Source organism: Lemur catta, chromosome 1 (assembly GCF_020740605.2).
Source record: "Lemur catta isolate mLemCat1 chromosome 1, mLemCat1.pri, whole genome shotgun sequence".
Lineage (NCBI taxonomy): Eukaryota > Metazoa > Chordata > Mammalia > Primates > Lemuridae > Lemur > Lemur catta.
In genome coordinates, this window is record NC_059128.1 from 113,637,572 (window position 1) to 113,665,262 (window position 27,691).

At 45.4% G+C, this 27,691-nt stretch overlaps 1 protein-coding gene and 1 long non-coding RNA gene across 5 annotated transcripts in view; one reads left to right on the top strand and one right to left on the bottom strand.

Moving 5' to 3' along the window:
- Positions 1–27,691, top strand: part of LOC123636213 — a 42,806-nt gene that overhangs the window by 5,724 nt on the left and 9,391 nt on the right. For 3 of the 4 annotated variants that reach the window (XR_006734420.1, XR_006734431.1, XR_006734425.1), the window contains exons 2-3: positions 13,003–13,278; positions 25,600–25,829. This is a non-coding gene — a long non-coding RNA (uncharacterized LOC123636213). Of the gene's footprint in view, positions 1–13,002; positions 13,279–25,599; positions 26,411–27,691 lie in introns of those variants that run through there. The other variant, XR_006734414.1, reaches the window with a different exon arrangement.
- ACSBG2 (acyl-CoA synthetase bubblegum family member 2) lies at positions 1,300–26,400 on the bottom strand. Its single transcript, XM_045548833.1, has 12 exons — positions 26,239–26,400; positions 22,994–23,082; positions 20,649–20,769; positions 18,127–18,210; positions 16,371–16,520; positions 11,407–11,574; positions 7,291–7,472; positions 6,951–7,184; positions 4,747–4,964; positions 3,382–3,521; positions 2,967–3,213; positions 1,300–1,373 (listed from the first exon to the last, which is right to left on the bottom strand). The coding sequence occupies exons 1-12, from the start codon at positions 26,383–26,385 to the stop codon at positions 1,300–1,302; spliced, it is 1,854 nt and encodes a 617-aa protein (XP_045404789.1). The 5' UTR covers positions 26,386–26,400.

Below are 27,691 nucleotides of genomic sequence, written 5' to 3' on the forward strand. Positions count from 1 at the left end.
CTGTCATCTTGGACAGCACTGGTGTAGAGAGTCCATCTCCCACCCCTACATCAATGTCCAATCTTCTGTCACTCAACTGCAAAGTGAAATTGGAAGTCTTGCAGAAGACGGGAATTATAAATATGATGTGTTGAACTGCTGGGCCCACCCACAAGACACTGACACAGGAAGGTGTGGAAGAGTTAAACCAGTTAAGAATGAACAAAGGACAATGGATATGGTGGTGTGACAGGTTCAGTTGTGTTCCCTCCAAAATTCATATGTTGAAGTCCTAACCCTCAGTACCTCAGAACGTGACCTCATTTGGAGATACGGTCATTACAGAAGTTAAAATGGGGTCATTAGGGTGGGCCCTAATCTATGGCTGGTGTGGTGTCATTACAAAAAGAGGAAATTTGAACACAGAGACATGCCTAGAGGGAAGATGATGTGAACAGACACAGGTAGAAGCCAAGGAGAGAGGTCTGGAATGAATCCTTCACCTACAGCTGTCAGAAGGAACCAGCCCAGCCAGCACCTTGATCCCACACTTTTAGCCTCCACAACTGTGAGACAATAAATTTTTGAACCCCACCCAGTCTATGGTACTTTGTTATGGCAAACCTGAGGAAACTATTACTAATGCAGATGGGCTGGCTGAGGGCATCGGAAGAGAACAGTTTGCCCATGAAAAGCTTGCAGGTGGTTCTTAGGACAAATGAAGATGTATTCTATTTTCTGCCTGCCTGTACCATGCATCTAGCTAAATTAAAAAAAAAAAACTATCAGCAGTTTGTGGTGTTGGAGGCTCCTTGTGCATGTCTTGCAGGAAAGGAGAGGAGAAATGGTGGGTGAGTGGAATTCAAGTCTGCATCCCTGACCATCTCTGTAATGAGCCAACACACCTCATTCCTTGGGTTTCTGGCAAGTAGAACTTCCCCCACCAAGGTGGCTGAGAAAAGACCTTCTCCAAATAAGCCACAGTGAAACATTTGTGTGTTTAATGAAAATCTCTGGTCCTGGATAGGAGGTTGCCCCCTGCCTCCTAGGGTGAAGTAGAAAAGGCAGGAAGCAGAGCTAACGACACGGTGGCTAACTGTGAAAGAGTTTGCACACCGTACCATGACCTTGGTAAAGAGAGCATGAGTTGAGGCCAGACGCCACCCAGAACCCACCGCAGCTGATCTCTGTGTGTTCCGCTCACGGACCTGCCTGCCACACAGAGGAGCTCTCTGTCGGACTCATTCAACGCACAGCCTAGCAAAGCCAAGCAACTGAAGCTCACCATCAGGACAGCCAAGAGCAGCTCCACGAAAGTAGTCAGTGGTAGAAGTTATCGATTAGCCTTCTGTGTTTCTGGATTATGAAATTTCTCTTAAGTTTTGTCGTTGGACCTATTGAGAAAGGAGAAATCAGTTGTGGAGAGGAAAGGAAATTCTACATGCCGTGTGCATGTCCAGGCAACAGGGTCCTGGTGTTAGGGCTGGGCTGGGTGGCTGGTGCTGCCATCAACTTTTTGAGTGTGTTGCTTTTGCCATTGGTGTATGTGGATGATAGAACTTCCGTAGTGTCCTTGGGCTGTGATGAGGATTCTGTGAGCTGGTAGGTGGAGAGCCCTTGATATGGACCGTGCACCCAGTGGAAGAGGGACATCAGTCGCCATCTCAACTGCCTTGCCCACCCATACTTTACACGTTAGGAAACTGAGGTTTAAAGAGGGCCACTTACTCTGAGATTACCCTGCAAGTGCATGGTGGAATCAAGACTTGAACTTGGGAGTTGTCTGCCCCACAACCCAGGACAGTTCATAGCCTCTGAGTCACCAGGAGCTTTGGATTTCTACCAAAGTGTCTCAGACAACTCCACAAGGACTGTTTTTCCAACTTACAGATAAAAAGACTGGGGCCTGAAGGGACCAGTCATTTCCCTGATCTCTGTATGTGTGTGGCCTCTGCAGTTCCGCTCACAGACCTGCCTGCCACACACAGGAGCTCTCTGTTGGACTCATTCAATGCACAGCCTAGCGTGGAGACAGAATTTGTGGATTTTTTTTTTTTAAAGACACAAAGGGGTCTCTTTCTGTCTCCAAGGCTAGAGTGCAGTGTTGTGAAAATAGCTCACTACAGCCTCAAACTTCCGGGCTCAAGAGATCCTCATGCTTCAGCCTCTAGAGTAGATGGGATTGCAGGTGCATGCCACCATGCCCAGCCAATTTTTTAATTTTTTGTACAAGTGGGGTCTTGCTGTGTTGCCCAGGCTGGTCTTGAACCCCTGGCCCCAAGCGATCCTCCTGCCTCAGCCTCCCAAAATGCTGGGATTATAGGTGTGAGCCACCAGGCCCCCAAGGAAAGGACTTTGATAGAACTCAGGAACCCCCACCCTGGAGTGAGCCCTTCCTTCATTGGAGGGGGAGAGAAACAAATAAACTCATACAGAAGATAATTTCAGATTCTGATGCATTCTAGAGGCAAGAAGACAAGCTGGTAGAATGGGGGTGATGGCAAGCTATATAGGTGAAATTTTAACAGTGTCAGCATGGTCAGGGAAGGCTGCTCTGGGAAAGTAGCCGGTAGGGTGAGACCTGGACAATGAGAATGAACCATCCAGGCAAGGAAGTGAGGGGGAGCGGCATTACAGACAGAGGAACCAGCAGGTTCAAAGGCCCTGTGGTTGGACTATGCCCAGAGAGCTGCAGGAACAGTGTGAAAGAGATAAAGAGTTTGGATTTTGTTCCCAGAGTGGGGGGACATGGCTGTCCTGGAGAGAAGGGACCATGTGTGTGTGTGGTCAGGGTGGCAGCATCCATCTCCCAATCCCTGGCTGGTCCCATAGACCCTCTGACCCCCTGGAAAAGGGCACCTCTCTTTTTTTTTTCTTCCTTTTACCTCTGGAATTCTAAAATCTTCCCTGTTGGGCACCTCTCCTTAGAGCCCATGTGGCCCCAGATGCCAGCAAGGGACCAGCCTCCCAATGCCAAGGCCACTCACCTAGTTCTCCGCCATAGATGGAAAAGTCCTTCTCCAGGATGACCCACTTCTGAATCTTCTGCGCATTGGAAATGGCCTTCTCATTCACAGAGTCTATGCCTTGCTGGATGGCTGCGTAGACCAGGGGGTCCCGCAGCTTCACGATCTCCGTCACAGTGGAGGCCTTGCTGCCCAGCTTCCGGCAGAAGTTGATGGCCTCCACGTTCAGGTGGTCTAGAGGTTCTCCAGTCCTCCGATCCACGTCACACTGCCCCGGGCCACCGCTGTCACCACGCATGCTCCCTGGACAACCCCCATCCCGCCCCCAAGGCCTGAAGACCAAGAAGTGGGTCTAGAACCCCACATGCACACCTTCCCCACACTGGGGCAGGGCCGGGCACAGAGAGTCCCCAGAGGACAGCAAACCCACGCTTACCTTAAGCGTCAGCAACATGCTCAGAAACTTGGCCGTTTCTCCCACTAACATGGCGTTACTGATGATGGGGATTTCCTTCTTCACCAAGTTCTCAATGGGAATGGGGGCCACATTCTCACCGCTGGCAGTGATGAGGAGTTCTGGAACAGAGCTTGGCTCGATACGTGTCCAGCCAGGACAATGCAAAACCCCCACCCCTTTGAAGATCAGAAGGGCTGATGCTGGCATGGCCAAGCCAACACTCACCTAGAAAACCCCAGAAACACAGGACGTGCCCCTCTTCCCCTGTCTGCTTCAACATCCCGCCAAGGGTTGAAGTCTTGTGCATCCTACTAAGATGGCATCTTAATAACTCCTTGCCTGTTTCCTGCCCGCCCCCCCCCCCCCACCCCCATGCCCTGTTCTAGTCTCCTCCAAGACATCTTCCTTGAAAGACAGTGAAACCTTTTGGGCCACACGCTGTCTCTGTTTCTTGCTTTTCCATCACTTGCCCACCCCAACAGAATCAAATTCCAGTCTGATCTGCAGGAACATATGCAGCATCCCTAATTTTGGCAAGCCCTGAAGCAGTCTCCCCCAGTCTCTAAACTTTGCTTCCTCCTGCCCCAGGCCTGTTGGTCACAGTTCTTTCATCCTGAGATGCTGGCCTGTTTGTGTCCCACCCAAACCCTCTCCACCTTGTCCCAGGATCTCACAAAGTGACCTTCACTGCAGTTGTCACAGCAGTGATGATAATCAGCATGACCGTGCAGTGGACATCTATGGTGTAACTCCCTCTTGGAACACCCTGATGTTTCTTTAGGGAACTGCCCTCCACTGTTTAACGTATGTGGTTTGGGTGGGATGGACGCAGGGGCGAGGATGTGACCAGCTCTGACCAGTGAGCATACTTCACCCCCTACAGTGGTTCATTCTGAGGGGGATCTTGACCCAAAAGGATCCAAGGAGAGTCAGGCCTGAAACTTTTGCTAAAAATATTGGGAATAACACACTCTAGTCCCTTTGGGGGTTAGAGGTGAGACATTGGCAGCCTTCTTGCTACCAGATGGGAAAAGCCTCTTTAAGAATAGCATCAGCACAGAGGAAAACTCAGTAAGAAAAGGATAAAGAAAGTTCTTGTGATGTCATTTTGGCACCTGGATCCAGCCATGCCTGAAGCCCTTTTGGACTTTTCAGTTATGTTGAGCCAACAGTTTTTTGGGTTTTTTTAATGGGTTTGAGTTAAAAAGTGCCAAATTCTCTCCATCAGGGATTGGGAAACTATGGCCTGTTTGTGCTGGTGTGCCAGGCCCGTAAATGTTCAGGGTGGGCCTGCTTGCAGGAGGCCCACATGGGGCCCAGCACCCCGCCCTCTGCCCCTGGTACCTTTGATGCAGCCGGTGATGTAGAGGAAACCATGACTGTCCATTTGGCCCAGGTCCCCAGAATGCAGCCAGCCTTCCTCATCGAAGACCTCAAGCGTTTCAGCCTCACTCTCCAGGTAGCCCATGAAGACGTGCCTGCCCCAGATGCAGACCTCCCCAACGCCATCCTTGTTCTGCTTGAGCAGCATGTTCTTACACCCAGTCAAGATCTTGCCGCAGCTGCGGGGGGACAAGAGCGGGGAAACCGAGGCTCAGAGAAACAAAGTCGCCCACCCAGCTCTGTCCAGATCTGTAGTCCAGGCTCCTAACGATCCTGATTAGTTGGTGTGGGCTGGAGCTGCTCCCTCTCCAGGACGCGTGGACATAAGGAGGTGTTTGCTGAAGTGTTTGATTTAGTGAATTGGGTTCCCAAATACTTTGTGAACTGGGAAACCCAGCAGTGTTGTAGGCTGGGTTTTGTTTGTTTGTTTGTTTGTTTAAATCTCCACATATATGGGAGAAGGAAAAAGTGCTTCTGGTTTAAGGACAGCAACAAAACCTCCCCACCTTTTCAAAATGGATATGTAGATCTCCATGCGATGACCATGACAGCTGATTTTAAGAAACACGATCCATTAGAATCTGTTTAGAGGTTAAAGTTACTTCCATAAAACCGAATGGCACTGTTTAAAACCTAGGTTCCTAAAGACTCCTTATTTCTAGAGATAACATTCATGGGGGCAGTTTTAGGATGCAGACCAGGAAGCATCCTCTCTTTGTGTTGCTGAGATCTCTCTTTCATTGGTAGCTAGAAGGGCCAGGGGTGTTAGGGTTAAGTATAGGAATTCCCTCGGTTAACAAACGAAAAAAGAAGGCAGGCCTGAGAAATTCAGAACTTACAAAGAGCCTCCTTGCAACTTCCCCACTGAAGGCTTTCTAGGAATGTGGAAAAATCCAGAAGCCATCAAAGATTGATAAATTCAACCATGTAAAGGTCACAAATTTCTACACAGCAAAAAACACCTTAACTAAAATCAAAATACCCACGACAAACCTGGGGGTAAAGTATTTGTAACTCATATGAAAGACAAAGGGCTGATTTTCCTAATATGTAAATAGTGCCAACAAATCAACAATAGAGGAAGCGGGACTGATAATATAATTTTTAAAATGGACAGTAATATAGTCAGTTCGTATAAAAGGAAGTACAGATAACTTTTAAATATCTGAGAAAAAAATTTTTTTGAGACAGGGTCTAGTTCTGTCACCCAAGCTGGAGTGCAGTGGCACAATTATAGCTCACTGTAACCTCAGATTCCTGGGCTCAAGGGATCCTCCCTCCTCACCCTCCCAAGTAGCTAGGACTACAGCCATGTGCCACCATGTCTGGCTAATTTTCTTATATTTTTTGTAGAGATGGGTCTCACTGTGTTGCCCAGGCTGGCCTCAAACTCCTGGGCTCAAGCAGTCCTCCCCACTCGGCCCCCCAAAGTACTGGGATTACAGACGAGAGCCACTGTGCCTGGCCCCTTTTGATTTTTTTTTTTTTTTTGGACATGTGCATGTATTACTTATTGGAAAAAATATTTACAGATAAAAAAAATTTATGCCTTTCTTTTAGGGGTGGGACATCATCATTTATTTTTAGGGAAGGACCACTCTTTGGTTTTGAAGAAAAACTATCGTTGGGCCTTTGGGTTGTGCAGAAAACAGATCCAGCTGGGATAATGGAGTGCAGAGGGGGAGATATTGAGGCGCTAAGGTCCCCTGGGAGGTAAAGAAAAAGGCAGGAGATGTTTTTGCCAGATTAGGGAAATTTAACTTATTTTTTGCTTCCTCGGCTGGGTCTTGAGAAAGGCAGTTGGAAGCTGGATCATTGGAGAGCCCCAAGCACGAGCAGGAAGCCAGACTTCCAATGTGGTGGCAGGGAAGGGGTCAGGGAGAGACACAACCAGAAGACTGCGAAGGAACCTGGCTGTCGGACTCGAGTTGAACTTGCCTTTGGTATTCTTAGGGTTTGAGTGCTCTTGGGTTTAAGCCTGCAGCCTGAAATAAGCTGAACTTGGGAGAAAGTCAGGAAGATCTGGGGCTTGGAGGCTGGAAACCTGAGAATTCTGGAGAGAGCAACTCAGGATTCTCTTAGCCCAGAGGCTGGCCCACCCACACATCCTTGTCCCCTTGACCTCATGTAACTGGAGGACCCAGGATTGCCCAAGAGGCCAGTACCTTAGAAACTTGTAGTTATTTTGTGTGGATACTGTGTGGGGCCCAGAGGTCTCGCTCATCCCATATATCTCGCTTATAGGTATGTCCAAGCTTAGAAAGAACTCGGCGGTCTCTTCGGTGAGAGGGGCAGCCGCGCTAGTGAAAATGTGGCAGTGATCCAAGCCCAGGGAGCTCTTGACGTGGCTGAACACAAGCCTCTTAGCCATGCGGTAGCTCACGGTGTTCTCACGTTGCCTGCGAATAAGAATGCCATCGATCCGAAAGGGATGATGAGACCCAGCTGGAGGAGGTTGGGCCTCCTCACCCACCACCCTCCCAGCCCTCGGGACCCTCTGCCTACCCCACCATCCTTTTTGTGTTGATCCGCATGCCAGTGGATCTTGCCCATAAAAACACCTTCTTCCTCAAGCTGGAAAACTTGGCACTCTTTTCCTTGACCGTATCATGCATCTTCTCCCAAATTCGGGGCACCCCCATGAAGATGGTAGGCTTTACCTCCTGCAGAGTGTTTAACAAGCTGCCCTGCGTGGGACAGAGCTGGGTTAGACACAGCGGTGGCTTCTGTGGACCAGAAATGTCCAACTCTGCCCAAGAGAACATCCCTTTGCTGGTTGGGCCAGAGTGGGCTCCTGATCCAAGAGAGACAATCCCATTGGCTGGCCAGTGGCCAATCAGATTTTTGTACTCTCTCTGGGAATTTGATGAAGAGCATATACTTGTAAAATATTTTTTGAAGGTAACATGGCGGTACTATCGACATTTTAAATTTAAACGTTTAAATCAACATTTTAAATTTATCGACACCCTGGCAACCTCCCTTCTGCGGGTGAAGGAATTTAGTTGAGTGAAAGACTCAAGTACACAAATACATTCAAGATGTTCTTTGTGGCATTGTTTTGTAACAGAATGAAAACAGTTTATCTGTTCAATGATGGGGGATTAGCTAAAGAAATTGTCCAAGCATGCGGCAGAATATTATGCAATCATTAAAAAGGATGCAAGATTCTCTGCTAAACTAATGTATGGGTTCGATGCAATCTCTATTCAAATGCAGGCAGGCTTTTTCATACAAACTGACAAGCTGATCTTGAAAATTTATATAGAAAGGTAGAGGATCTAGAATAGCCAAAGCACTTTTGGAAAAGGGAAAAAAAATTGGAGGACTTACTACCTGATTTTAAAATTTATCATAAAGTAGGGTGATCAACTGTCCTGGTTTACACAGAACTGGAGGAGTTCCTGAAATTTGGAACTTTCAGTTTTAAAACTGGGAATGTCCCAGGCAAACCAGGACAAAGTGGGTCATTCTACTGTAAAGCTAGTGTAATCAAGTCAGTACAGTTTTGGTGTAAGGATAGACTTGCAGGTTAATGGAACAGAGTAGAAGATCCAGAAAGAAAACTTTAAATTTACGATCAATTGATTTTCAACAAAAGTGCCAAGAAAGTTCCGTGGGGAGAAAAATATCCATCTGAGAGAGAGAGAGAGAGAGAGACATAGAGAGAGCGCCTTCTCACCAAACACAAAAAAATAAGTCAAAATGGATTGTAGCCCCAAATGTAAGAGCTAAAACTAAAAGCCTTATAGAAGAAAACATAGAAGAAAATGTCTGTGACTTTAGAGTAGGCAGAGATTTCCTAGATATGATACCAAGAACATAAAATAAAAAAATAAATAAATTGGACTTTATCAAATTTAAACACTTTTTGCACTTCAAAAGAAAACAAAAAGACAAGCCGCAGAACTGGGAGAAAGTATTTGCAAATCATAAATTTGATAAAGGATTTGTAACTAGAACATATAAAGAACCCTTAAAACTCAACAATAAGATTAGATGTGCAACCAAATTTTTAAATGGGCAAAATATTTGAACAGACATTTCTCCAAAGAAGATACACAAACAGCCAATAAGCACATGAAAAGATGCTCACCATAATTAATTGTTAGGGAAATGCAAATTAGAGTCATGAAATATCACTTCACTCCCACTAGGAATGACAATAATAACGATAATAATAATATTAAAAAACAGAGCCAGGTGTACTGGCTCACACCTGTAATGCCAGCTATGTTACTTGGGAGGCTGAGGCTGGAGGATCACTTGAGCCCAGGAGTTGGAGGTTGCAGTGAGCTATGATGATGCCACTGCACCCTAGCCCAGGCGACAGAGTAAGACCCTGTCTCAAAAAAAAAAAAAAAAAAAAAAAAAAAACAACCTGGAAAAGGCAAGAAAATGGATTTTTCTCCAAGAGTCTCCGGAAGGAATGCAGCCTTGCCGACACCTTGATTTTAGCCTAGTAAAATCCATTTTGGACCAGTCTCCAGAACTGTTAAGCTAATGAATTGATGTTGTTGTAAGCCACTCTGTGGTCATTTGCTGTGGCAGTAATAGGCAGCTAGTTCAGAGAGTGTAGCAGGGGGCGCTAAATTCCAGAGGTCTCTCCTGGCTCTGTTAAGTTTGCAAAGGTCCAGACATACACAAAGTAGATTTTTTTTTCTCACATAGTTACTCTGAAAAACCTACCAAAGGATAGTGTCCAGAAAAATGAAAGAATAATCCCCCAAAGACAGCAAAGACCCCAGAAAATAGGGGACCCAGCCCAGAAGCAGGGGAGAAGGGATAGCCCTACATGGCAGCTTGTAGAATGTGCTGTTGATGTCCTATCCACATCCCTAATTATGCACAGTTCCCTCTTTTCCAGAGAACCGCTCTTACTCAGAAATGCCTGGGAAGCCATGCTCCCCCATGGGTACATGAGCCTGCAGCCAATGACTATCTGAGATGAGGTACAAAGGCCCAGCCACTTTGCCTCAAAGTGAGACAACACTGTGGTGCCACTCATGCCTCAGAACTTCCTGTGGGATCAGTCTGAGGTTACAATCCAGCTGAATCTACAACCTTTCTTGCTTTCTTCCTCTGGCCTATCCTGCTCCCCTCATTTCCTTTACCATTGTCACCTGACAGTCTCCCCTCAGTAAATCACACACACAAAATATCTCCATTTCACATTTTGCTTCTAGGGGACCCAACCTAGGTCAAGCTAAAGTAACTACCTGTCCAGCTCAGGACAGAGGATAAAGAAAAAAATAATAATGCAATGAATAATTAATTGAGCATTTGGATAATATTGATAAGCACATGACAGATCACATGGAGCAACTGGACAGATATGAAAAAAAAAATCACCAAATTAAAAAAGAAAAGCAACTGTTAACTCTGGGAAAAACAAAAAGCTGGACCAAACAGGAAATGTGATCCTATAGTACACTACTTGGCTCAGTTAACTGAGACTGATTTACATTGAAGAGAATGGAGAAGGGAAAATGAGTGGAGAAGGGGGAAGAAGAGGACAAAATTGTCACCCAGCACAATAGAAAAGTAGTAGAGAATATTTCAAAGTGGATAAATCAAGAAGAGGTGGTATCACATATTCAGAATGCTACAGGCAAATGCCACAAGAAATCTCTTAAATATGTGAAAGAGGTTGCCTCTAGGGGGTAAGTCAGGACACTGATGTTTTTCAAAACAGGTCCAAACTCCCTTATCTCAAACCCTTGGAGCTGGATGTGGTTTGGAATTCAGAATTCTCTGGACTTCCTAAAGGTAATACAGTGCATATTACATCTGTTATATGGCTCTCCCGGTGGCATGTGGGAAAGTCCATCACATTAATATTTCTGCAGTAAAATATCTGCATGTTCCCAATAAGTGGGATAAAATGAAGACCACAGTTATGGTCATGTAAGTTTAGGTCAGACTTTACTGCTAAAAATCTTGGGTTTTGGAGCTTTTTGGATTGAGGATACTGACTTAAAAAAAAAAAATACATGGGCCAGGCATGGTGGGTCATGCCTGTAATCCTAGCACTCTGGGAGGCCGAGGCAGGTGGATTGTTTGAGCTCAGGAGTTCGAGACCAGCCTGAGCAAGAGCGAGACCCCGTCTCTACTAAAAATAGAAAGAAATTACATGGACAGCTAAAAATATATATAGAAAAATTAGCCGGGCATGGTGGCTCATGCCTGTAGTCCCAGCTACTCAGGAGGCTGAGGCAGGAGGATCACTTGAGCCCAGGAGTTTGAGGTTGCTGTGAGCTAGGCTGACGCCACGGCACTCTAGCCCGGGCAACAGAGTGAGACTCTGTCTCAAAAAAAAAAAAAAAAAAACATGTACACACACACTTTACTTTCAACACCATTTCCATCTCTGTTCTGGGTTGTTCAGTGTTCAGTGTACACAACCATCCATGGATGCTCTGACTTGGATAAAGGTAAAAACTAAAAGAATGTGGTCAGCTGTTTTTAATGCTGCTATATGGAATGTAAGATGAGGGCAGAGAAAATACCCTCAGACCTGGGGATCCCAAAAAAACATTTGTCAAATGAATGAACAACCATCCACTCACCCAGGCAACCCTAGAGGATGCAGCAGGGTCCCAGATCATCACTCAGTCTTACCCTGAGAGCGTCTGGCTGAGCAAAGTATGTGAGCGCCCCAATCTTTATAGGTATCCAGATGTCCAGCATCTGTGCCGCAATGTGGCTGAGGGGGAGGTAGCTGACCACCACCTGCCGCTTCTCGGCCAGTTCGAAGTCCTTTGCCACTGCCCCTGCCATCCACGTGATCTAGAACACAAAGGACAATTGGTGCCTTGCCCTTGGCCATTTTGAGTGTATGTATTTAGCAAACACTTACAAGGCACCTCCTACATGTCAGGCACCGTTCTGGTACCTTGCAAACATGGACTCATTTAATTCCCATCATAACACCCGAGGGTCAGTGACTAACCATTCTCCCTATTTTACAGATGGCACGGCGTGATTAACTAACTTGTCCGAGGCTAGCAAGAGCTGCAAGACCCAGCTGGCAGCTTTGGGGTGGGGTGGTTTGCAGACCCCCACTTGGGTCCAATGAGAGATTCAGAATGTCTTCCTGGGAACTAAGAAAACTGAAGGATTCAGTAACAGTCCCAGAATCAGATTCTGACTCCACCATTTGTTAGACCTTGGACTATTTGCTTAAAATCCCTCGTGGCCTCTATTTCCTCATCTGTGAAGTGGGAGAACAGAGGATTCTCATGTGCAGTATAAAACTACGGAACCAATATTGTCAAACAAAAAGGCTACTACCCATAATCCCATCACATAAACACCCAAGCAATTAGCATATTCATGTTTTTCTTTCTCCAATGCATACCTTGATATTAATATAAATCTTTAATGTCCCTTTAATTTCACCATCTCTATTTCTCACTGGTGTCCTACACCTGTGGTGCACAGTTACATTGTTAATCCAGCCACACAGACTGCCTTGCTGTTCCTCTAATACAGTAGGTATGGCCCAGCCTCAGGATCTTTGCACTGGCTGTTCCCTCTGTTTTGAATGCTGTTCCTCCAGCTTTTTTCCCCACTCCACCATGGCTGGCTACATTTTGAATGTTAAGTCTCAATTCAAATGTCAGTCACCTCCTTAGAAGGGCCATCTCGCACCACTCAGCTGAAGGTGCTGCTGTCTGTGTAAGTCTCCATGTGCCACTTACCACAACCTGAATGGCTTTGTTTGTTCATTCCCTGTCTTCCTGAGATCCAGGATGGGGTCTGTCTTTACAGCCTGGGGTCCAAGGAACCCAGCACTTGTTTGTTGAGGGAAGGGGCTTGGTATATGTAGACTATGATGTACAATCATTTAGACACTCCTGGTTCAGATCCTGACTCTGTGACCTTGGCCAAATCATTTCCCCCATCTGAATCTCAGTTTTCTCATCTGTAAAAGGGGATGATTTACCTTGTGGCATTTTGGTGAGGGGTTAATATTAAAATGTGTTTATCTTTGGAATGTTGATCTATGGTGGGAATATAGGACTAGCTTTACCTTCTTACTATAAAGATGATGATGATAAAAATGATACAAATAGCTATCCTTGATGTAGGTTACTATATGCCAGGCATTGTTCTAAGCATTTAATGTATATGTGGTAGATTAAAGACAGCTGCCAATTCTCTGCCACCCCTCCCATTCTGAGGTGGAATCTATTTCTCTTTCCTTTGAAACAGGGCTGGTCCAGTGACTTATTTTGACCACCAGAATGGAGCAGAAGTGACATTGTGTAAATTCCAGGACTGAGCCTTAATAGACCAGTAGCCTCGGCCTTAGACTCAGGAGGCACTTGTTCTGGGAGGAGCCAGCTGCCGTGCTAAGAAGTTCAACGACCATGCTGTGAGGAAGCCCAAGCCACCCAGAGCAGCTTCACGGAGGAGCACCGAGGAACCAGACACATGAGTAAAGCCTTCTTAAACTCTCCAGCCCTGCCCAGGCACCAACTGAATGCAGTTGAGTAAGCCCAGCTAATGCTGTGTGGAGCAGAAGAAACACCCTGCTGAGCCCTGTCCAAATTCCAGACCCAGAAATAATACACTGTTGGTGCTGTAAGCTGCTAAGTCCTAGGGTGTTTTGTTAGGCAGCAATAGCATAACTGACCAGTATATTAAATAATTTAATCTGCATAGCAACTCCAAGAGGTAGGGACCATTCTTGTATCTATTTTAAAGATAGGGAAAATGAGGCCCTGAAAAGTTAAGGAATTTGTCCATGGTCACATGGCCAGCAGATGGAAGAGCTAGGATTCAAACACAGGCAGTCTCACTCCAGGGTATCTGCTTATAAAGCCCTATGCTAGGAGAATATCTCACCAGACATGAAGCCACTAGAAGCATAAACACTAGTCAGGATAGGGAGACGATCCTTTGCAATCAGATTTCTTCCATTCATTCATTCCCCAAAAGTGGATCAATTCTGCCCACCAGGACTGCAGATACAATAGTAAATAAAACAGCCCCTGCCCTTGGGGAGCTGATGCTCTTGAACATATAATAAGTGAACATACAATATCAGTGTCAGAAATGCTAGGGAAGGAAAAAAGTAGCTAGATGGAGATTAGGGGGTAATGGGATAGTTTATTGCTGTTTGCTATTTCAAAGGTGGAAGTCAGGGAGGACTTCAGTGAGGGGGTGACATTTGCACGGAGACCCGAAGGAGGTGAATAAGCAAGCTGTGTGGTTATTTGGGGAAGAGAACTCCCTCCAAAGGGAACAGCCCATGCAAAGGCCCTGGGGCAGGACCATGCCTGGTGTGTTGGAAGCACAGTGAGGAGGCCCATGTGGCTGGAGCAAAGTGAAGAGGGAGAGAGGGGGAGAGGGGAAGGGGAGGAAGGAGATGGGGCAGGTCGTGGAGGGCCTGGTGGGCCTCGGGGAGGACTTGGGCTTTGACTTCCAGTAAGGTGGGAGCTATGGAGAGCTGTCGGCAGAGGGACGAGACCTGACTCAGTGTTCACAGGCGCCCCCTGGTGGCTGCTGTGGGAAGAACAGATTGTGGGAGTGAAAGCAGGAGGGGCTGAATAGAGCAGAGGTGACTGCACAGGTTCATGGGAGTGATGGTGTGGGCTGGACCCTAAATGCTTTTTCTGTATCTTGCATCTTACAGTTGAGTCCAGGCTAGTTTCTTTATAAGGGCTCCTGTGATGTCTGAACTTTTTTTTTATTCCTATGATTTTTTGACACCTGCTTTCCTTGTTATTATAGAAAACTATATTAATGCATCCAATGGTACAGGAAGCTGGGTTTCAATTTACTTATAGACCTTAATTCCTGGTACACTATCTTTCTCAAACAGGTATTGTGAGAGTAACACAGTAGTTGTAGAAGAATCAGAAAACCTCCAAGAGGTCTTGAGCTAAGATTCGGGAGGAGGAAGAGAATTCAGCAGGAAGGAGACAGTGTTTGGAAACGGCTGGATTCATGTTAAAATGAGAAATGCAGGATGGGTGTGACGGCTCACGCTTGTGGTCCCAGCACTTTGGGAGGCTGAAGTAGGAGGATAGCTTGAGGCCAGGAGTTTGAGGCTGCAGTGAGCTAGGATCACACCTGTGAAGCCACTGCACACTAGCCTGGGCAACACACCAAGACCCCATATCTAAAGGCAATTAAAAAAAAAAGCAATCTTGCTGACTCACAGAGAGGAACCCTCATTGTCTGTGGTGTGCATACTCTGCCAGGCATTTTTCTGCTTTTGCAACTTACACACGTGCCTATCACTTGCTGTCATTTTTTGGTTTTTAACAAAAATTGCATTGTGTCCGGTTCTGCAACTGGCTTTTGGATGTTTACTAGGGCATCTCTGGACATCTTTATACATACATTAGCCACATGGATCTACAGTGTAGGTAAAAGTGTGGATTGCAGAGCCCAGCCTGCCTGCGTTCAAGTGCTGGCTCTGTCCCGTTGCTCACTGCGTGGCCTTGGGCATGCAAGCCCTCTGTGGGCTTCAGTTTCCTCATCAGTAGAACAGCATCTGCCAGAGGAAATGGGTGGACTCGCAGAGAGGACTTACTAAGCATAAAACCTTCAGAATAGTGCCTGGCAAGCAGTGTGCATGCAATAAACGGTTACTGTTACCGTCTTTCATTGTTTAAAAAAAGCTTTATTGAGGTACAACTGACATGCAATAAACTGCATATATTTCAAGTGCACAATTTGACACATATTGACATGTGTCTACACCCATGAAACCACCACGGCTATCAAGATAGTGAATGTATCCATTAACCACCCCCCCAAAAAGCTTCCTCCTGCCTCTGCCTGCTCCTTTCCAGGCAACAACCCACCTGCTTTTTGTCACTCTAGATAAGTTTGCATTTTCTAGGGTTTTACTTTATTTTACTTTTGGAGAGAGGGTCTCACTCTGTCACCCAGGCTGGAGTGCAGTGGTGGAATCATAGCTCACGGCAGCCTCGAACTCCTGGCCTCAAGCAATCCTCCTGCCTCTGCCTCCCAAAGCAGTGAGATTAGGTGTGAGCCACCACGCCTGGGCATGGATTCCACTCGTTCTTTTACAAGAGTGATCTTAATTACCATCTGTTTCAGACTCTGCCCATACATGGGTAAGTTTGTCTCCAACAAGCAGCCGACCTTAAGCAATCAAAAAAAAAAGAAAAAAAAGCAACTTCCATTGGATCCCTCTCCCTGAAACACAGAACATACACACTGGTTGTCCACATACTTATTTTATTATCCAACACGATTCTGAGCTCTCTACAAATATTAACTTTTTTCAGCTTCAAAACAACCCACAAGGCAAGGACTGTTCTATCACTCCCATTTCACAGTTGAGGAAACTGAGGTTTGGAGATGTTACATGTCTCACTCAAGATCACAGACTCAGGCGTTGGACCTGGGTCTCCCCCAGAGTCGGTTGATGTCAACCCCTGCACTACGCTGCTCCCTTTGAAGTGACCACATGACTTTCTAGCACCTGCTAGGGAAGGAGCCACTGCGTGCTAGACCCCTATATGCCACCCTGCCCCTGGAGGCCAGGAACAAAAACAGCCTGAAGGCCACCACTCTGGAGTGAAGGGACTGTGGCTTACATTGTCGTGACTCAGCATTACTCCCCTGGGGTGGCCTGTGGTCCCTGAAGTGTAGATGACCACCGCGCATTGGTTAGCCTTCTGGCTCTCAATGATCTGCTCCAGCTGGGTGTCAGGGATGCTACTGCCAAGTTCCATGAAGTCATCCCACTGTGGACAGAAATGACAAGCAGAGGGTGAGGAGACGGCCAGGAATCCCCTTCTGCGATCAGACCTCATCCTACCAGCCTCTCCTAAAGCACGATTGCCAGCAAGAGAAAGGATGTGCCAGTCCCCACCCCTCTTACAAAAGCCCTAGGATGTTTGCTTCCAGCTCTGCCACTTCCTTGCTCTGTCGCCTTGGAACAGACCACTTAAGCGCCCCATGCCTCAGTTTGTAAAATTGAGACCCAACTCCTTGGGCTGTTCGAAGCAGCAATAATAGAGTTAATATGTGTAATATGCTGAGAACACTAGTTGGCACATGATAAGTCAGTTTTAAATAGAGACAGGTTGTGACAGGGCTGTTGGGTCCAAGCCATAGTGGAAACTGCAGCAAAAGGACATAGTTGCACCCCTATGTATGTAATTTTACATAGTTTTAAGTGCTCAATGGTTTTTTTGTTGTTGTTTTTTTTTTGAGACAGAGTCTCGCTTTGTTGCCCAGGCTAGAATGAGTGCCGTGGCATCAGCCTAGCTCACAGCAACCTCAAACTCCTGGGCTCAAGCGATCCTGCTGCCTCAGCCTCCCGAGTAGCTGGGACTACAGGCATGCGCCACTATGCCCGGCTAATTTTTTCTATATAGATTTTTAGTTGGCCATATAATTTTTTTTCTATTTTTAGTAGAGACGGGGTCTCACTTTTGCTCAGGCTGGTCTCGAACTCCTGACTTCGAGCAATCCACCTGCCTCGGCCTCCCAGAGTGCTAGGATTACAGGCATGAGCCACCGCACCCGGCCATGGTCAATGATTTTAATAAAAATAGTATTGATAAGGCTGCAACTATTAAAGCCAGGAAAGTAAAATTATAGTAAATTCTGGCTTGTGTATACACAAAATATTTGTTTGTTTATATATTTATTTATTTATGAGACAGAGTCTCACTCTGTCTCCTGGGTAGTGTGCAGTGGCATTGTTATAGCTCACAGCAACCTCAAACTCCTGACCTCAAGCGATCCTCCCGCCCTGGCCTCCCAGAGTGCTGGGATTACAGGTGTGAGCCACTGCACCTGACCCCTACATACATATTTTTTTACATATTTTAAAGTGGTAATGGTTTGAATAAAAATATAATGGAGGACTTCGCATCTATTAAAGCCAGGAAAGTAAAATTATAATAAATTCTGGCTTGGGTATAAATAAAATATTTAAACCTAAAATAATGTGAATTTTAGCACATCTAATTTTCAATTTTTCAGTATATTTTTCAATTACCTTAACGTTCTCAAAAAAATTAGCAACAAAACGATTGTTGTGTTTAGCCACCCGTTTGGGGGATGATTTGTTACACAGCAATAAATAACCAGGATAGACACCTTCCCATTAATTAGTCCCTTCATGCCAGAAAAGAAAAAAATGACCCAAAGGCTCCCCTTGCTCCCTCCCACGTCCTTTGAAAGTCCCCGCCCACTTGCCCCTGGCAAGGCCCCACCCACTTCTGTTGCCAGGCCCTACCCCTCCCCTAGCTCACCTCCCACGGCCCTCGAAAGGCCACGCCCACTTTCATTGCGAGGCCCCGCCCTCCCGTTGCCCCCGCGCCGGTGTCCCACACTCACAGAGTACAGGTGGTTATTGTTCTCCTTCATCGGCAGCTTGTACTGGACAATCGCCTTTAGGGTCTCCAGTCTGCTCTGTGGAATCTGAAAGAAAGTTCTCTGTGGGCCTCATGGCAGCTCAGCCCTGGCAAAGCCTGACTGCAGCTGGGAGGGAGCCCTAAGCTCTCTCCTGCAGCAGCTCCAGCCTCTTTCCTTTCCCCTGCTCATGCTGTAAAACGTTGCTCTTTCTCTCGACTGACTCAAAATGACCTGGCGTCAGGACCGCTGGGTTGTTTGCGGCCTGTATCAGTAGTCTCGGGACAGTCGAAGGTGGATGTAGACGACAGCCTCCAGGAGACAACACGTCTCAGAGCGAATCATGCTGCACAGAACTGTGGATCCTGGTTGGTGAGCTGAAGGAAGTCTTTTCTCAGGACCTTGCACCACGCGGCTAACCTTTTAGCTGGAGTCAGGCATCAAAAGTCCTCCATGAAGGTGGCTGGAACCTGGGCAGGTTCAGAGCCCTCTACTCACATACCTACAACCATAAGGTGTCAAAGAAGGAGGCTGCTTCTATCACATTTCTTAGCCCATCCAATGAAGAAGTCACTTGCAGCATCCATTATGCTAATTACACCCATGCCTCTGGCGTTCAGTGGAGAGAAGGTGACAGATGCCTGTGTAGCAGCTGGACAAGAATTTTCCAGAGAGAAGTAGAAGGACCCAACCCATTCACTGCCCACTACCTCATGGTATGTTCTGCTCATAGGACAAACAGGCATGACATGGGACCACAGAAGCATCATTTAAAAAAGTAATTTTTTTGAAAAACTCCAGGCTGGAGGTCAGGAATGAGGAATTCCTTCCTGAATTCCTGAAGTAGGAATTAAAAGGATTCTGGCAGCACAATGTGTAGGATTTCATGTGAAAAATGTGGCCTAATTTCAGAGGTGCTAAAATGTGGAGAAACATGTGGCTGACAGTGATCAGACAATGCCGCCCATGGCAAGACACATCTCAACTACACGGATGTCTCAGAGAAGAAATCTGGCCAGGCGAGGTGGTTCACTCCTGTAATCCTAGCACTCTGGGAGGTGGAGGTGGGAGGATCGGTCAAGGTCAGGAGTTCGAGACCAGCCTGAGCAAGAGTGAGACCCCATCTCTACTAAAAAAAATAGAAATTATCTGGACAGCTAAAAATATATATAGAAAAAAATTAGCCGGGCATGGTGGCACGTGCCTGTAGTCCCAGCTACTCGGGAGGCTGAGGCAGGAGGATTGCTTGAGCCCAGGAGTTTGAGGTTGCTGTGAGCTAGGCTGACGCCACGGCACTCTAGCCCAGGTAACAGAGCGAGACTCTGTCTCAAAAAAAAAAAAAAAGAGAAGAAATCTGTGACTCCAAGTAGTGAAATAAGATATTAAAGAAACTGTGTCAGGGGTCTTGAGCTGAAAGATGAATGAATCTAGTCCTCTAGGCTCACTGCTCCCAAGGATTCCCCTTCTCTCAGGATCCTCCTACCAAAAGCTGATTCAGGAAACAACAGCTCATTCAAACCCACATGAGAAATCAAAAAGGTTTCTATGATATCCATACCAAGATATTACAAGAAAAAAAAATAAGAAAGGAACCAAATTTCACATTACACGAAGAAAACTCACTTGAAAATTTCAGCACAAAGCAAAAGAAAATTGTAACCCAGTATTCCAACACAAAAGTGAAAATGTAATGAAGCAAAAATAGCTAGAAAGGAAGAACACAAAGCAAACATACAAGCACTCAGGAAAGAGCATGACGCCAGGAAAAAGTGAAACAGGGAATGGTAGAACTTAGAAAGAAGAGAAGAGAAAGACAAAGGCATTCAGAAATGAAGACAATTACAAGGAGCACAAGCTTGAGATAATCAAACCTCTAAAAGAAAAATAATCAGGCCAGGTTCAGTGGTTCATGCCTGTAATCCTAGCACTTTGGGAGGCCGAGGTGGGAGAGTGGCTTGAGGCCAGGAGTTCGAGACCAGCCCGAGCAACATATAGAGACCCCATCTCCACAAAAAGTAGAAAAAATCATCCTGGCATGGTGGTACCAGCCTATAACCCCAGCTACTTGGGAGGCTGAGGCAGGAGGATCACATGAGCCCGGGAGTTTGAGGCTGCAGTGAGCTATGATGACACCACTGCACTCTAGCCTGGGTGACAGAGTGAGACCCTGTCTCAAACAAAAGAAAAAAAAAAAGAAAGAAAAAAAATTCAGTAGTGGGATGCATATAAAATAATACATAAACACATTTTAAAAATTGAGTCTGAATAGTAAACTAAATTAATATGAATTGGAAATTAAACTGTCCCACTCCATTCTGCTCCCCAGAAATGTAGCTTCACCAGATAACACCAGTGTGATCGTGGAGGTCTCTTGCTGAACCCATGTATGGGGCAAACTCCACCACCCCATCTTTTCATTAGCATCTACCTGGGAGCACAAGGACACCTGACCAGAGCCCTGAGGTACCCCAGGTGACTTTGGCGAGCAGTATCAGGTAGAGGTTTACCGAAAGGATTTTCTGTAACTGTTGATCATTTTCTACCAGCAAGATGTTCACCTTGGCTTGAGTGATGACATATTGGCAAGCCTCAGCAGAGTTGGTGGCATAAATACCAACACAAAGGCCCCTGGGAAAAGAAAACACATTCAGGTGTGTGCCCACACACACCTTAAGGTGAGAATGGCTTGGAAAGTAAGGGGAGAGGAAAGGTTTGCAGGTAAGTTCTCAGCTTGTAGCCTCCCCACCAGCTTCCCATCCTTCCCAACTTAGCAAGGATGAAGACGACAAAAATGATGATGATGATGATGGGAATGGCAGCTCCTATGATGTCGTCATGACAACAGGTCATGGAACACTCAAAACACCCCATTTTACCAATGAGGAAAAACAAGGGCAAGGGCAGTGAACTTGCTTGTTCAAGGTTACACAGCAAGTGATCATTAGACCTGAGATTCGAACCCTCAACTCAGCCACCTGTGCCCTTTATTCACAGTCTTCTGTTCTTGCCAGTGGCGTCCAGTTGTGGTTTTAATTTGCATTTTCCAAATGACTAATGATATTGAGCATTTTTACAAGTGCTTATTGGCTACATTCCTTTGTGACATTTCTGTTCAAGTCTTTTGCCCCTTCAAATTTTTTCTTTGTCTTTTTATTGCTGAGTAGGATTTCTTTGTATATTCTAGATAACAGTCCTTTGTCAGATTCAAGTTTTATGAATATTTTCTCCAAGTCTGTGGTTTGCCTGTTCATTTTATTATTGGTGTCTTTTAATGAGCAGTTTGTAATGTTAATGAAGCCCTATTCATCAACTTTTCTTTAATAATTTTGCTTTCTGTGGCCTGTCTAAGAAAACTTTGGCTACCCCCAGGTTGTGAAGATATTATCCTGTGTTTTCTTTTCTCTTGAAACTTTAGAGTTTGATTTTTTTGTTTTGTTTTGTTTTGTTTTTGAGACAAGGTCTCACTCTGTTGCCCAGGCTGGAGTGCAGTGGTGCAATCATAGCTCATTGCAATCTCTTGGGCTCAAGCGATTCCCCTGCATCAGCTTCCCAAGTAGCTGGAACTACAGGCACATGCCACCATGCCTGGCTAATTTTTCTGTTATTTGTAGAGATGGGGTCTCCCTATGTTGTTTAGGCTGGTCTTGAACTCCTGAGCTCAAGGGCTTTTCCTGCCTTGGCCTCCCAATATGCTAGGATTACAGGCATGAGCCTCTGTCCATGGCCTAGAGTTGTTTTTTTTTTTTATGATTAGGTCTATAATACATCTGAATTTAATTTTTGCAGATGGTGTGAGGTAGGGATCAAGGCTGATTTATTTTGCCATATGAATATACAGTTGGCAATCAGATCATGCCTCCTGGTATCATCTCTTTGTGAGAGCCAATCAGATCATGCCTCATTACCCTATGCTTATGGAACCCAATCCAGCCCCTGGCTTGGGGAGATAGGTTTGAGTGTTTCCTCCTGTCTCCTTGCAGCTGACCTGCAATGAAGCATTTTTTTTTCTCAAAAGCCAGTGACATAGGATTGGTGTCTATGCACACCAGGCAGCAAGCCCATTGATTGCTCAGTCAACTCCCTCAATTGTTTCTTGGCTGTTAATGCTGCTACTGTTGTTGTGATTATATTATCATATTTTATTATCATCTCATGTAGGTAACAGTTGGTATATTATAGTTGCTATTTTTAATTTTAAGCATAGTTGTAAACAAACAGTGTATAAATATTTTGATACCTGCTTTGTCACTTCTTACAACATCAAAAATGCTTAACGTGTACTCTTCAGAGCCCTTATTTCAAAACAATGCCCAATATTCCATCCAGGAGGCATCTTACGGTTCTAGCCCCAGTTGCTGGACATGTAGGTAGTTGCCAATTTTTTTTTTCCTTCACTAATAACACTTGCAAGAAGCATCTTTTTTCTGCAATCCTTATACTCAGGTTTTGGTTTTGTTTCTTTAAGTAAAATTCCCAGAAGTAGAATTAGTAGTCCAAAAGGAAACCAGTATTTTGCTTTTATTATTTTTTCATGATGACCTGAGTCTTACATAATCGCTGTGAGAAAGTGATTGTTTCCCATAATCCACCTGCCAAAAATAGCAACTATTAACATTTTGATAAGTAGTCCTCCTTATTTTTCTATCTATGCATACATAAATATACAAATAAAGATGAGATCTTAAGTGTATATACTAGTTTGCGACTTGTTTGGGTGTCTGTCCGTCTTCCTAAGCTGGAGCTCCGTGTGAAATTCCTGTGTGCATCTCAAACTGATCCAGCCCAGGGCTGCCAGGCTCAGGGTGGCAGCTCATCGGTCAATACTCACAGTGGACCAAGCCAATGGCCTTACCCTGCTAAGATGGAGCCAAGGGCAGCAATAAACCACTGCACAGAGTTAAACCCCAGGATGCCAACTCCGTGGAAACGCTCCAAGCCCAGCTGGGAAGGAAAAAACAGACAAACAGAAAACATAAACACAGACATGTTAGATCATTAGGATGTGTGAAAATAGACTTCGAAGTAGTGTTGTGGGGGAGGGGAGGACAGCATTGAGCTCAAAATATGGGGCCCGATATCTTTGCGACTATTTTGAGGTTTGAGTGCCTCCCTCTACGTAACACTGCGTTTATTTATTTTTATTTTTTTATTGTGGTAAAATATACATAACATGGAATTTACTATTTTAAACATTTTTTTCTTTTTTTTTCATTTTAACCATTTTGAGTAAATAGTTGAATAGCATTAAGCACATTCACACTGTTGTGCAACCATCACCACCTTCCATCTCCAGAACTTTCTCGTCTTCCCAAACTGAAGCTCTGTCCCCCATGAAACACTCACTCCCCGCCCCCTCCCCAGCCCCTGGCACCCACCACTCTACTTCCTGTCTCTGTGGATCTGACGACTCCAGGGACCTCCTGTGAGCAGAGTCACACAGGATTTGTCCTCCTGTGACCGGCTTATTTCACTGAGCACGATGTCCTCAAGTTTCATCCATGTCGTAGGATGTGTCAGAATTTCTTTCCTCTTCAAGGATGAATTATATTCCATTGTATGGATAGACTACTTTGTGTTTATTAATCCATCCATCGATGAACACTTGGGTTGTTTCTACCTTTTGGCTATTGTGAATAATGCTGCTATGAACCTGGGTGTACAAAGATCTCTTCACATCCCTGCTTTCAAATACCCGGAAGTGATTGCTGGATCATATGATAATTCTGTGTTTAACTTTTGAGGAACCTCTTTACTGTTTCCCACAGGGCTGCACCATTTTACATTCCCACTAGCAGTTTACAAGGATTCCAATTTCTCCACACCCTCCCCAACACTTATTTTCTGTTTTTTTTTTCTTTTAGTAGCCACTATCCTAATGGGTGTGAATTTATTTTTATTTTTATTTTTATTTATTTATTTTTATTTTTTGAGACAGAGTCTCGCTCTGCCTGGGCTAGAGTGCCGTGGCATCAGCCTAGCCCACAGCAACCTCAAACTCCTGGGCTCAAGCGATCCTCCTGCCTCAGCCTCCCGAGTAGCTGGGACTACAGGCATGTGCCACCATGCCCGGCTAATATTTTCTATATATATTTTTTTAGTTGGCCAGATAATTTCTTTCTGTTTTTAGTAGAGACGGGGGTCTCGCTCTTGCTCAGGCTGGTCTCGAACTCCTGAGCTCAAATAATCTGCCCACCTCGGCCTCCCAGAGTGCTAGGATTACAGGCGTGAGCCACTGCACCCAGCCTTTATTTTTATTTTTAAAAAGAAAAGTACTCAAAGAAGGATATCAGACTGTGGTGATAAATCGCACAAAGATGCAGCCTTGTTCTGAATGGGGTTATGATGAACCAGATGCTCAGACGCAGCGGTGACCATCCTTGGGGGAGAAACTCCCTTTGGTTCTGGGAACCTCCGACTTTGTCGACTCTTTTAGTTTTGTGGGATCAAGGGTGGTAATGACCTGCTGTTCCTCAGGGGAAAGTTAGCATTTGGAAGGCATCTGCCTGTGGTTGCTTTAGAATGAGCCACCGAGTATTTCAGTGACCAAAAGTCTGTGTTCATTGTGGGCAGAATGTATGTTTATTAACGTGTAGATAGACTGATTTGTTTCTAATAAGATCGCCGAGGTTTAGGGGAGGAGGGGAACCTTCAACTCCAGGAACTAAGAATGTGACTAAATGGGACCATCTTTTGGGAGAGATGAACCAGCCACAGCAACATGGTGGCAGGGTGGGGCTGCCAAGAAGAAACGCAGCCCCAGCGAGTGGTTCTTTTTTTCCCCTTTCCTCTTTTTCTTTTCTTTTCTTTCTTTTTGCTTGCTTGCTTCCTTCCTTCTTCTTTTTTTTGTTCTTCTTTTTTCTTAATGTGAAGGAGGCAGTGAGGTTTAATTTCCTGTATTTGTTTATTTTTTTTGAGACAAGGTCTCACTCTGTTGCTCCAGGTAGAGTGCAGTGGCATCATCATAGCTCACTGTAACCTCAGACTCCTGGGCTCAAGCAATCCTCCTGCCTCAGCCTCCTGAGTAGCTGGGACTACAGGCACTAGCCACTGAGTCCAGCTAATTTTAAAATTTTTTTTGTAGATATGGGGTCTTGCTGTGTTGCCCAGGCTGGTCTTGAACTCCTGGCCTCAAGCAATCCTCCCACCTTGGCCTCCCAAAGTGCTGGGGCTACAGGCATGAGCCACCACCTCCTGGCCTGAATTTTTAAAAAATGACCCAATACAGAAGGATCTCTGAGTGTGGGTAGCCAGCCTCCAGGGTGGCCCTCACCTCCGGTGAGTCTCATCTCATGGTATCTGTGTTCTTTGTATAATCCCCACCCACATCATATCAGGGTTGGTCTGTGTAACTGATAAAATATATGGAAGAGATGAGAGTATGTCATATCTGAGGTTAGGTTATAAAAGGAACTGTGGCTTCCATTTTGTTCACTCTTTCTTTTGGATTATTCCTTCTAGGGAAAACTGGCTACTATACTGTGAGGACACTCAAGCCACCCTATAGAGAAAGCCATGGAATGAGGAACTGAGGCCCCTGCCAACAGCCAGCCTTGTAAGTGAACCCTCAAGCCCCAGTCGAGCCTTCAGATGAGGCAGCTCCAGCTGACACCTTGACTGCAACCTCATGAGAGACAGAACCACCCAACTTCCAAGCGGCTTTTAAATTCTTGATCCACCGAAATTGTTAGGTAATATTAAATGCTTGTCATTTTAAGTCACTATGTTTTTTGGGGGGGATAATTTGTTATGCAGCAGTAACTAGCTAATATATAGAGATTCTATGTTAAGGGACAAAAGCAAGGTGCAGAACTGTGGCTATAGCAGGGTACCATGCATGTAAAAATTTGCATATATAAAAACTGTAAAATATATACACATAATTTATTCCCCAAAAAGACATACAAAAAACTGGCAATGATGGCTGTGCCTCCATGGAGAGAAACTAGGTGGCTGAGGGTCATGAATCAGAGAAAAAATTTTTACTAATTATTCTCTGTACCTTTTGGTAACTTAGGCATTTTGTACCATCTGTATATACGTGTATTACCTATTCTGAATGAATGGCTGAATAAATGAATGAGCGAATGACACATTTACCTTGAGCAAGGACCTGGCAGCCTTCCGACAAGCCTCATAGTACTGCTTGAAATTCAGAATGTCCCACTTTTTGCCGTTCTTTGATGCAAGGGCTGGATATATCCTGAATCGGTTGACCGAATCTCGGAAAAACTCAGGGATGGTCATTGGAGTCTCGTGACCTGGTCCGTGTTTTGATAGCCTCAGAAGGACTTCTCCATTGGGATGGGTGGTCCACAGCCTGGGAGCAACTGCAAACAGTCACCAGGGTTGGGCAGCAAATGTTTTTATTTGTTTAATGACATTGGGGGTGGTAATGGTGTCTTTTTGGACCTAAGGTGTGCTGAGAGTTGAACTAATCCTACTCTTTGGGAGAAGTTACATGGTCAACTCTGATAAAGACAAGCTTCCCCTCTTTTATTTATTTTTTCATAATCCCATCAACTGGTTTTTTTTTGTTTTGTTTTCTTTTTTTGAGACACAGGCTGGAGTGCAGTGGTGTGATCATAGCTCACTGCAGCCTCAAACTCCTGGGCTCAAGGGATCCTCCTGCCTCAGCCTCCTGAGTAGCTGGGACTATAGGTGTGCACCACCATGCCCAGCTAATTTTTTTATTTTTTGTAGAGATGGAGTCTGGCTATGTTGTCTAGGCTGGTCTCAAATTCCTGAGCTCAAGCAATCCTCCTGCCTCAGCCTCCCAGAATGCTAGGATTACAAGTGTGAGGCCCTGCATTAATGATTTTTAATGAAACTTTTCAGGCATCCAAGAATGTCAGAAGGATCATATATCAAGCCCCCTCTGCCCCACCACCCGGATTCTACAACTGCTAGCATTTCCCTACATTTGCTTTATCACACATCTGCCCATCCTTTCTTATGTCCATCATGCCATCTTATTTTCTGATGCATTTCAGAGCAAGCTAAAACTAGCCATCCGTCTCACCCTTAAACACTTTTGCATATGAATCATTTACTAGAGTTCCATATTATTGTTGGGGATTTTTTTTTTTTTTTTGAGACAATGTGCTCTGTTGGCCGGGCTAGAGTGCTGTGGCATCAGCCTAGCTCACAGCAACCTCAAACTCCTGGGCTCAAGCAATCCTTCTGCCTCAGCCTCCCGAGTAGCTAGGACTACAGGCATGAGCCACCATGCCCGGCTAATTTTTTGATATATATCTTTAGCTGTCCATATAATTTCTTTCTGTTTTTAGTAGAGACAGGGTCTCGCTCTTGCTCAGGCTGGTCTCAAACTCCTGAGCTCAAGCAATCCTCTCGCCTCGGCCTCCCAGAGTGCTAGGATTACAGGCGTGAGTCACAGCGCCCGGCCTGGGGATTATTTTTTAAAAGGTAAAATTTACATGCAAGTGGATTACATATGCTTTGGCCAATGGAATGTAAGAAGTGACTGATGTTTGTGACTCCCAGGTAGAGGATTTGAGAGCTAGTGCATGATTCACCATGCTGCAGTCCCCTG

Coding starts and splice junctions, on each gene's coding strand:
- ACSBG2 (XM_045548833.1), bottom strand. CDS start 26,385: ATGACCATCCCTGAGTTTTTCCGAGATTCGGTCAACCGATTCAGGATA. Junction 20,770..22,993: donor CTTGGCTCCATCTTAGCAGG/GTAAGGCCATTG, acceptor TTCTTTTCCCAG/GGGCCTTTGTGTTGGTATTT. Junction 1,374..2,966: donor CATCTATGGCGGAGAACTAG/GTGAGTGGCCTT, acceptor CTTTCTCAATAG/GTCCAACGACAAAACTTAAG.